The sequence below is a fragment of the Aquila chrysaetos genome, chromosome 1, assembly GCF_900496995.4.
Source record: "Aquila chrysaetos chrysaetos chromosome 1, bAquChr1.4, whole genome shotgun sequence".
NCBI classification, from domain to species: Eukaryota; Metazoa; Chordata; class Aves; order Accipitriformes; family Accipitridae; genus Aquila; species Aquila chrysaetos.
The window spans coordinates 26,871,854-26,882,557 of NC_044004.1; the positions used below are offsets into that span (position 1 = coordinate 26,871,854).

At 47.8% G+C, this 10,704-nt stretch overlaps 1 protein-coding gene across 1 annotated transcript; it reads left to right on the forward strand.

The window, feature by feature from the left end:
- Positions 1-445: 445 nt before the first annotated feature.
- On the forward strand, positions 446-5,809 carry UCHL1 (ubiquitin C-terminal hydrolase L1). Its single transcript, XM_030036798.1, has 9 exons — positions 446-692; positions 832-843; positions 1,221-1,349; positions 2,517-2,667; positions 4,008-4,093; positions 4,169-4,216; positions 4,595-4,664; positions 5,024-5,082; positions 5,383-5,809. Exons 1-9 carry the CDS (start codon positions 660-662, stop codon positions 5,467-5,469), a joined length of 675 nt encoding a protein of 224 aa, XP_029892658.1. The 5' UTR covers positions 446-659; the 3' UTR covers positions 5,470-5,809.
- The last annotated feature ends 4,895 nt before the right edge of the window (positions 5,810-10,704 follow it).

The following is a 10,704-nucleotide window of genomic DNA, read 5'->3' on the forward strand; positions in this document are numbered from 1 at the left end:
ATGCAATACACACACAGCGGGGCCCAACGCTTAGGCAGCGCTCAGGCACATCCTAAATGCAGACACACGCTTTCAGGACAAACAGAGCTCCGGGGCTGGCCTGACGGTGGCGGAGAAACGCGTTGCCTTCGGTGATGTCTGCCGCCCGGCCCCGCGGGGGGCGAGGGGCCGGGCCGGGCCGGGCCGGGCCGGGCCGGGCAGGGGGCCGCTGCCGCCACCTCGGCCCCGCCGCTTCTAGCACTTTCTCCACACCGACGTAAGGCGGGCCGGGGTCCTCCCAGCTCCCGCGGAGGAAGGGGGACTCGGGGTCGGGCAGTGCCTCCGGCCCCCCCGCAGCCGCGGCCGGCCCCCCCCCGCCCCGCGGCTCACCGACACCGACCCCCCCCCCCGCGACCGCGGGTCTTTCGCTCCGCGGCGTGACCGCCCGCCCGGGCTGGCACCGCCGCGCCCCCCACCGCCCCCCCCGCGCTTTGGTCGTGCCCTGCTCCTCCCTCTCCCCCCGCCGCGGCGCGGAGTGGGCCAGCCCGCCCCTATATAAGAGCCGGGTGGGCGTCTCCGCGCCGCAGCGTCGACGGCAGCGGGGCGTTGCGCTTGAGGTGTTGCGGGGGACATCGTCGTGCGTGGGGCGCAGCCTGCCTTCTTCCCGGCTCCCTGCAGCCATGGCCTGGCAACCGATGGAGATCAACCCTGAGGTGCGCGAGGGGCGGCGGCGGGGACGGGGCTGGGGGCCGCGGGATGGGGATGGGGCCGGGGCCATGGGGGCGGGTGGGCGGGCGGTGGGGCGCCGTCTCTCCCCGGCACTCACCCCTCTGCCCCCGCATTGTCTTCCAGATGCTGAACAAAGTGAGTCCCCGCCGCAGGACCGTCGCGGGCGAGCGGGCGCCGCCCCTTCTCTCTCCATCCCTCGGCATCCCGCCCTGCCGGGGCCGCGCCGGCTGGAGCCGAGCGGAGCGGTACCGCTGCGCGGGGCGCGGCCGCACCTGCGGAGCGGCGCTGAGGCCGCGCCCTCCCCCGGGGGCGCCCCCTCGAGCGGGTGGTGCCGGCGGCGGCGGCGCCTGGGCGCGGCCGGCAGGTGGCGCCGCGGTGCCGCGCGTTGTGCTGTGTCACTGGGGCGCGGCGGGGGGTGGGCGGCCGGTCCCCGCCGTGAGGGGCGAGGAGGGAGCGGGGGGGGGGGGGGCGGACGTCGCGGCCGTGTCACCCGCTCGCTGTGGCCCGTGCAGGTGCTGTCCCGCCTGGGGGTGGGTCCCGGGTGGCGCTTCGTGGACGTGCTGGGCTTCGAGGAGGAGGCGCTGGGTGCCGTGCCGGCCCCGGCCTGCGCGCTGCTGCTGCTGTTTCCCCTCACCGAGCAGGTAGGCGGTGGGTGGTGCCCCCGGCGCGGGGGGGGGGGGGGCTGTTGGGTCCCTCCTGGAGCGCTGTCCTTCACAGGTCCTCCGGGCTGCAGCCCTGCGGGCGGCAGCTGGATGGGCTGGGTTCAGGCACCGAGCCTGTGGCTGCCCCAGTGCCGTGTGACTGGTGGTGCCGTCCGTCCGGGGTTTCTGCTGTCTCCCCGATAGGCCAACCAGGCCGCGCCTGGCCCAAATGGCCCTGGAGTAAAAAGCAGGCTGTTGTCAGCAGCAGTGTCTGTACCTGCTGGCTGACAGCGGGTACTGCGGGCTGCTGTCAGGAGTGTGACTGTGTCTGTCATCTCTCCAAGCATCAGATGGTTGGGAGTGGGTTTGGCTTTCACTGGGGCTGCAGGTGGGTGGTGGGTAGTACGTGCTGGGTGCTTGGCCGCAGCCTCCAAATAGCCTGAATTAAAATGAACTGGAACTGAGCAACAAAAAAAGGCCTCTTATTCCAATACTCTCCTTAGACTTTGTGTATCAGGCTGAGGAAAAAACATGAGCAGTCTTGAGTGAGGAACAGCAATTCTGTTACCATGCTGAATCACTGCATCTGGAGAGGCCTAAGTTACTTCTGTATCATTAGTACATTTAATCCATTTGATGCTAAGGAAGTAGATGAGGAGATGGGCTTTGAAATAAAGTATACTTAACAGATATTTAAGGAAGGATTACAGCCTTTCAGTAGTGACTGGTTTTGCATGTGTTTATACACTTTTCTGAGGGGGAGGGATTCATGAAGGGAAGTAACCTAAAGGCACAAAGGCAAACTATGGCAGAGACATGCTGAGTAGTCTCATTAAATGGACCAAAACAATTGAGAGGGGATGTAAAAGAGCCTATGCATTATGTGATTTCCCACCCCAAGCTATTTCCAGTGTACAGAACAGATGGAGAGGCTGAGAACAGTGTCTTTGGATATGACTGAGTCATGCAGGTAGTCCATTAAGACTTGGACTGCATCCAGCATAGACATATGATGCTTTACTGGACCTGTGCCACAAAGATGACTTTCTGGGTAAATTTTTGTCCAGTCCTGGTATTGGTTCTCCTACACAACTCACTTGTCTAGTAGTTTGCACAATAAGAAGATATCACTGTGGTGAAATACTTAAAACAGTTCCATGTTTACAGCATGAGAACTTCAGGAAACAACAGACTGAGAAAATAAAGGACCAAGAAATCAGTTCCAAGGTGTATTTCCTGAAGCAGACAGTCAGCAACTCCTGTGGGACAATTGGTCTGATACATGCAGTTGCTAATAATAAAGACAAACTGAAACTTGGTGAGTATGAATGTTCTGAAGTGCTTGAATTTCCATTTTTTTTTTATGACAGGAAGATTGAGTGGGTATGGGTTATTGGAGAGACCTGGGGCTTTCATGCAGCCCAAGTTAAGGCATGCTGTACTGCTTCAGTTGGTAAGTGGGTCTTTGAGCTCTTGGAGAGGGGCGTGTGGTTTCACCTACTGCCTGAATCGGAGAAGGTAATGTACTTTGACTCCTGTCTGGTAGCTGCAGAGGTATCATCCTAGTGAATGATGTAAGGGGAAAAGGGGACTGGCCAAAGTCTGTTTGTAATTGGTAAGTACCATGTTCAGAAGTAGCTATTGACATTGTTGTTGATGTTAACTGAAGAGATGAAGTTCTTCATGCTGCTTATGTCTACTGTAAACAGACTTGCTTAGTGTAGCCTGTAAATCAGTCTAAAACATGCTTTCTTTTTGCTGGGAAAGTAGAATAGGATGGTAAGAATCTGTAAGTAGGCTTTTCCTGCAGATGGAATAGTTTTGATGGTTCTCTTCCTATAGAAAAGCATATAAAACGGGCTTAGGCAACTGGTGGCTGGGAACTTGTAGGAAATAGGATTACAAGTCCTTGTCAATAAAGGGTTGTCATTGAGTCTGGGAAATACTATTCAAAGACTAGAGATCTGAAAAAGAAAACTTAATTTCCTTATTCCAAGAGAACTTGAACCCTTTGGGTGGTGTGGGATTCCTCATACAAAGGAAAACACATATAGAAGGCTACGTGAGAGCAGCTTTGCTTTACTCTTCTTGAAAGGATTCTCTGAAATACCACACTCTTGATGAATGAAATGGATGATGCGTCATGTCTTTCATGTAAGACTAGAATGCAGGGCATCTTAGTACTGCACTACTAATTTATATTCTGGAAAACCAAAGTAAGCCTATCATGAGCAAGCACTGTGTTCATTTGAAGGCAGCGAGACAACTTAATTTCATCTACCCATATTCTGTTAGTTATACTTGAGTGTCCTTATAGCTGGTACCTTTCTTAAATTTTTTCAAAACAGGACTGAACACCTCTGCCAAATCTGCAAGGGGAGAATCAGAAAAGCTAAGTCCCATTTGAAAGTGAGTTCCAAGACAAGTATCCAGAGTACCCTGAAGCACTTGAAACTCTGGCTGTGTAGATTGTTGTTAATAGCTTCTGGATAAATAGCTTACTTCAAGTGATAGTTACAGTTTATAAGCTGGAGATGGTTCCAGGCTGAATGCAGTGATTCCTAGTTAGTGCAACAAGCATTGATTACTGTGGGTTGCATCTGCACTGTAACTGATGTTTTACCTATACTGAATAAAATCTTTGATGATCTTGTGCAGATGAGGGCTCTGCCCTGAAGAAGTTTCTTGATGAAACAGCTGATCTGTCTCCTGAAGAGAGAGCTAAGCATTTTGCAAATAATAAGGTATATGAACTACACAAACTGCTGATGGCTCTCAGCACTTAAGGATGTAGTAACCTGTATCTGCTTTCTCCTAAGGCTATACAAGAAGTCCATAATTCAGTTGCACAAGAAGGACAATGTCGGGTAAGATATGAGTGTGTAATATTTTGTGAGAAGGGGTTAATGAAGGTGGTAGAGCAATACAGGTTTTTTTTTTTGTCTGGCAGATAGCTGCTACAGCTAATGAGGAAAGAGAAATGAGTGACTCATGGGTGAATACTTGTGCAAGGTTTCTTCTTCAAACATGGATTGAAAACTGGGGTTCAGACCCAGTCTGAAAATGTGACTGTACATTAGGATTCCTGATGCTTGACCTTGTAGAGGTCTTGCAAAGACCTCAAGTTTTTAGTTCTTTGCTGTTGCTTTGTTTTTGACATTTCCCCTGTCCTGTAGTCACAAGTAGGGTTTGCAGTACTAGGGTTTCTTCAACCTAACAAAATTTATTTAATGGTCTCTCCTAAGGTTGAGGACAACAGTGTGAACTTCCACTTCATCCTGTTTGTCAATGTGGATGGACATCTGTATGAATTGGGTAAGGTCTGAGAACTCTGCTGTTGAACTGGGCCTACATTACACTGTACAGCAGTGCTGGGGGCTCAGGCTAGATACTTGGTGCTGGTTAAGCTGTTCGCTGAGGCTCTGAAAGCAATACATAATTTGTACCTTCACTTGAAGATTTTAACTGAAGGCTTAGGCCCTCTTGTAGAGCATGTCATCTCCTGTAGAGCTGAGAATACTTAGTCCCCTTCTCACTCAAGCTATGTATTGACAATTTGTTCTGACCTCCCAAGTATCTTTGTGTGTGTACTTGTTTCTTGGGCCCACTATGCTCAGTTCTGCTAATTCAGAAGTAATATTAAGTACACTGAGTGATAGGACTTTCTTTCACAGATGGGCGTATGCCATTTCCTGTGAACCATGGCACAAGCTCAGATGACTTGCTATTGAAGGTAAGATTTCTCCCTTGCTGCTTGTTTACCTGAAAACAAGGCTTATAAAAGGGTGAGAGGCATGCATTCAGTGTATAGTGGCTGTACTGACTTGTACAAGTTGGTGCTGCTTATACCATGGTAACAAGGTAGTATTGTGCCGTAGAGGTAGGTATCTGTTAAGTGTATTTATTAATTGGTGCCACAAGAACTTGTAACTTAGTTGGTGAGTCCCAGAGAGGAGCTGCAAAGACTTGGACTCCACAGCAAGTGTGTTCTGGTAATCTAAACAGCTGGGTTTTTTTTTCTTTTTATTCCAAGGATTCTGCTAAGATCTGCAGACAATTTACAGAACGTGAAAAAGGAGAAGTTCGTTTTTCTGCTGTGGCTTTCTGCAAGTCTGCCTGAGACTCTGAAGAGATGCAAGGAAGGCAGTCTAATAGCACACCAGTAAATGCAGTCTAAACTCCAGTGCTTCAGTACTCGTTAAACACAGCTGTTCTGGTAACTTAAATTGTTTCCACCTTTTGCTATACACAGGAGCAACATCAGCTGAGCTTATGCTAAAGGATGAGCTCAAGTTTTAATGTGAACAGTTTGGACACATCAGATGTCTTTAGACTCTTTTTTCACATGTTAAGTAGAAAATGCTTAACAGGCCTTGTTTAATCTGTGTCATGTTAATTGAGCTGTTGGTTGATATTTCCTTGTCCTTAATGAGAATAAAATGTTCTGCTGGAAGACTAAATGGACTAAAGTGATCATTAACTTTCTCCAAAAGGGGGTGCGTGGCATCCTCTGTAAACCTTGTTTTCAAAGGACCCTCAAAGCTCTCCTGTGAGCAAAAAGTTAATGTCATCCTCAGGTTAGCAGGACGATTGCTTTTTCTAGTGTCCTGAAGGCCTCCAAGGATAGAGAGATGGACTGCTGTCTGTGTAACATGTTCCAGTGCTGCTTCTGGTAAAGCTTTTCCTAATGTCCAGCCTGAAACTCTTCAGTTTGCCACCCTGCATACATTTATTGTAGCGGGGTAAGGTGTCATAAACAAACACTCAAAAGTCAACTTAAAGCTCTGTGCTCTTAAACAGTGCTATTTGTATTAATACTAGAAGTGACAGAATACTCACTGAATGGGTTGGTGTTAACGTTTCCTTATAGGAGACAGTATTAGAACAGGGTTTTTTTTTTTTTCCCCTACCTGTAGCTAAAAGAAAACTGCTGGCTAGCGCTGAACACAATCCTTAGCTAGCCGGCGTGTGCTTATAAACTTAGGATTTGTGTTAGGAAGGCCTTAGAAGAGGCTATACTACCTGTCTCTTCCAAAATGACCTAAAAAAGAAGCCCATGCTATGTGAATTCTTAATAGCAGGATGAAATTTTGGATGAGGGGGAAGAAAGATACTTAATATATTTTGCATATTATTGCATATTCCTTGGCCTCAGCTGTGACCTTCTGTGGAAACTATTCTTACCTGAGTCTAGCTGCTGTTTACCTGCAGCTCCTTGCTGATACCTCCAGTAGCTGTAAGGGGTAAAACACCCTTCAACTCTGGCCTTTCTTCTAATGCAGTGCATCCCAGTCTGTGGCTGCCAGCCATGTTGTATCGTGCTGGGTAACTTAATGTTCTTAGGTGGTCGCTGGTGCGTTGCGTATGCTGCAAACTGTTCCTGGCTTCCAGGCTTTTTTGAAGGGTAATTCAAAATACAAGCTTTGATTAAAGAGTGTTTGGTATTGGGCCTCGTTACTGCTCATATAATTACCTGATAGCTGAAGCTAGGGGGTTGCAACACATTTTAATTCAAATTCTGAGTATTAGTTAAAGCTCAGAGTGCTTCAATTCTGAGCATCAGTCTCTTTCAGTTTCTGTTAGCAGGGAGGTGAAAGCTACCTGCTCAGAAAAGGTCTGTTACATGTCACTTGCTGGTGTCTCCAACAGCACCTTATTCTGCCTGTTAGCAGAAGGTATTGCAGGGTAGAGGAAAGTCTCCTGGGGCTTCTCCGCTGCAGCCTCCTGCTCAAGAACGCAGGCTCAGAGCCATGCCTGCAGCTCGGGCTGCTTAGCAACGAAGCCTGCAAGAGAGGAAATGTGTGTGGTGTGAGCACAGGAGGGTGGAAGGAGCAATAAAAATCAGGTATGGTAGGAGGAGGGGGCACAAGAGAGAGCAGAGCCCACTGAGCTGTATGCCATACCTGGGGGAGCATGCTTTAGTTCTGCAGGGGACCCCTTTCATGCCTCTGCAGCCATTGCCAAGGGTACCTGCCATAACTGTGCCTGTGTACAGTTACACAGGCAGTCAATGCTGAAGCAACCTGAAAGTGCCTTTGAGATACTAATGTATTGTTTTATAGTGACTGCAGCAAGCAAATGTTTCTGGTTTTGTTGTTTTTTTTTTTTTTTTTTTTTAATCTAGCAATATAAATCTCCAGTGCTACTGAAGTTTATGTTTTAGTGTTTCATAAACTTTCACTCTTTTGCTTGAGCTTCTGGGTTAACAGTCTACTGAAAGGCAACATTTGAATAATTTTGGCCTCATGGAAAAACAGGGAAAGGGTTGTGACAGACCTTTCTTATTTTCTCACCTTCTGGTCCCAGGTGCAGCTTCAAAGGATGGAAATAAAGAGAACAACTAGGGAATGCATGTTATCCATCCACTCATGTATAACATCACTAGCAAGGCTGTTTTTCCCTGCTAAAATTACCACAGGGGCCTGGCAAACAGCTGGGCTTTACATGAAAACAGCCTAGGTACAAAGAGGAAGGTAAGTTGCTGGGGATGGTGAAGATCTCAGGTGTGTTGGGATAGAGTTGCTTTGGATGAAGGAGGTCTCAAACAATAGGTGAGGATCTGTAAGCTGGATAGATGGAAGCTTTTGCGATACTAACAGTGCAGCTGTTGCAGCTGTGTTAACTGCATTCAGAAGAAAAGTCACGATACATGGAAGTGTGTATGTGCCATGTCAAAACCGTATAGAATAAGCCATAAATAGAAAACATGAAAGATGTTCTAAAGCCATATCAGGTGTGTATAATCTCAAAATAAATGCTTTTTATGCATATTTCCTGGCTAGTTTTACCTACTTGCAAGTTATTAATTTTAATCTTTGCCCATTGTTTCACACTTCAGCAGTAGTGTTTGGACCAAGAGGTGTAAACGTCTGTAGGCTTTTTTTTTGAGTGCTGTGTATCAAAACACATTGTTTTTTTGAGAAGATGCTCTCTGATAATTTAATATTTTCTGTTGGTCACATCCTATCTGAAGTGAGGCTCATTTTGTTTCTTGTCTCTCCTTGTTTTCTCCTCTTTGTATTTTTATCTTAAATCTGTAGTTCCATATGGAACTGTTACCTTTCCTTGATTTCCTGTGCATCCTCCTTAATTAAAATAGCTCTTTTGACCCGATTCATTTCTCACCTAAAACCCTATGTGTTTTTCCTGAATTTACCCCTGAATTTTCACTATGACAATTACTGAGAGGGGCAGGATCTTATGAAGCCTGTTTTGTGTTTTATGCCCGCTCTGAAAGAAACCTGTGACTGGCTGTTGCCACTGCCACCCTTCCAGATATGTGAGGAGTTTGTTGAGCAAGTTATGTAATTTGAATTAACAGGTTCCTGTATTTTTGTGCAGCCTTCCAGAGGTGGACTTTTAACGGTTAATATATAGAACTATCCTTGGAAATATTTGAGAAACATTTAAGAATCTCAGATAGGATTTCAAGCATACCTGTTTAGACCTGCACATTGCTAATTTAGAACTGTATCAGGGGTTGACTGCACACAATCTAACACTTTCTTAATCGAGTTTTCTTCTCTACTGTGTTGAAAACTGTATTTAACGTGTTCTGTAGGTGGCAGCATTGGGAAACTTTCAGCAACAAGTCTGATTCAGGAGCCACCAATGGAAAAACAGATCCAGGTGTGATTTTATTCAACCGCGTACGTAATGTGAAGTCCACAGGTAGTCCTACCCCTTTCAGTGGAACCATTCACATGTTTAAGCACACTTCTGATTTCAGAACCAAATATTCAATCCTTAATTTAGTCAAAAGTTAACTTGGGCGTGATGTCATGTCCAAAGCCTCTTATGCATTTCAGTAGCCTTTGGCTTAGGTCCATAGCTTATTTGCAGCTGATACAGCCCCACACCACCTCTTTGTCCAGTATATACTGCTATACAATACATGCACTACTATTTCCATGCTAAATAGGATTGGGGGGGGAGTAAGGAAAGAAAGTGGGAATAACTCCAGCAGCATCCAGCTTTTGATGCGCAGACCAGTTTATCAATCTGTAAATATTTAAGATGGAGACGTAGTTACCTGAAAAAGGGAACTAGACATACTAGTGTCCTCTGCCTTTGATGCAAAGCACCAGGGAGCTCTAGGGGCGAGTCCCACCAGCCAGCGTGCTGAGCGTAGGGAGAAAACAAGAGACTGGCAATAAACCTCGTAGTCACAGAATCCGTCTCCTGGTGCTGCTGACAGCCAAGAAGAGGCTGATGACAGGACTGCAGCTCGGTGAGACTGTGGACTAAATGGGAGCAAACAAGAACCGGGAAAAATGCAGCCAGAAGCTGAGTGACAGCATTAAAATTCCTTTGTGACCAAAGGAATTAAAATATCACTTGTGTTTTGTCATTTTTAAATTCTTGCAGAGGGTGATATTAAATTACAGGGAGTGGTTGACATTCCAAATGCTTCAAACCCAAGGGACCTCAATAGATGAGACAATGGGGCTAGAACAAACCTCACAGAGTTCAACACGGCGAGGTGCAGAGCTTGGCGTGTCTCTGTACAGGCTGGGATGCAATAGGCCAAGTTGCAGCCCTGCTCAACAGGCCCTGGGGGCTATGGCAGGTACCAAATTGAATAGAAGCCCACGTCTTGCATGTTCTCCTCACGAGTAAGGCAAATAGCATGCTATGCTGGGAGTGGTATTGGGAGGAGCAAGGCCAGCAGATGAAGGGAAGTTACTATCCACCTCTACTTGGCACCGGTGAGGTTGCACCTGGAATAGCGCGTTCAGTCCAAGGAGGACATGGAGGAATCTGGAGAGGGTCAAGCAGAAGGCTACTGAGGCAGCCAGAGGCACGGAGCATGTGGCCTACAAGGAGCGGTTGGTGGCGCTGGGCGTGTATAGTCTGGCACAGAGGAGACTAAGGGAGGTTCTAATTGTAGCCTACAACTACTTCAAGGGCAGTTACAAAGATGACAAAGCCAATTTTTTTCTTGGTAGTAGGAGATGGTATATCAAAGGGCAGCAACCACAAATTGCAGCTTGGAAGGTTCAGTTCGGGACACTGGGAAACTAGAAGAGTACTTCTTCACTGGGAAGATAGTACAGTGTGGGAACAAGTCATCAGAGAAATGGGGGCATCTCCATCCTTGGAAGTTTGCAACGGATTTAACAACCAGCTCTTGTTAGACCGCCCCAGATTACCTATTACAGTATGAAAAATGGGAACAGCGATCAGTGTTGCTCCAGCCTTGGGAACTGAGTGCTGTGCTCCTTGGCGAGGAGCTAATCGTGAGTCTCCTCTCTGTGCCCTGCGTGGGGGAGCCGTTCCCTGCAGGAAGAGCTGGAGGCTGGTGCTGCTGACTGCTGCTTTTCTGCTCTGGCTGGAGTGGAAGGACAAGAACGAC

Coding starts and splice junctions, on each gene's coding strand:
- UCHL1 (XM_030036798.1), top strand. CDS start 660: ATGGCCTGGCAACCGATGGAGATCAACCCTGAG. Junction 2,668..4,007: donor TAAAGACAAACTGAAACTTG/GTGAGTATGAAT, acceptor GATCTTGTGCAG/ATGAGGGCTCTGCCCTGAAG. Junction 5,083..5,382: donor CAGATGACTTGCTATTGAAG/GTAAGATTTCTC, acceptor TTTTATTCCAAG/GATTCTGCTAAGATCTGCAG.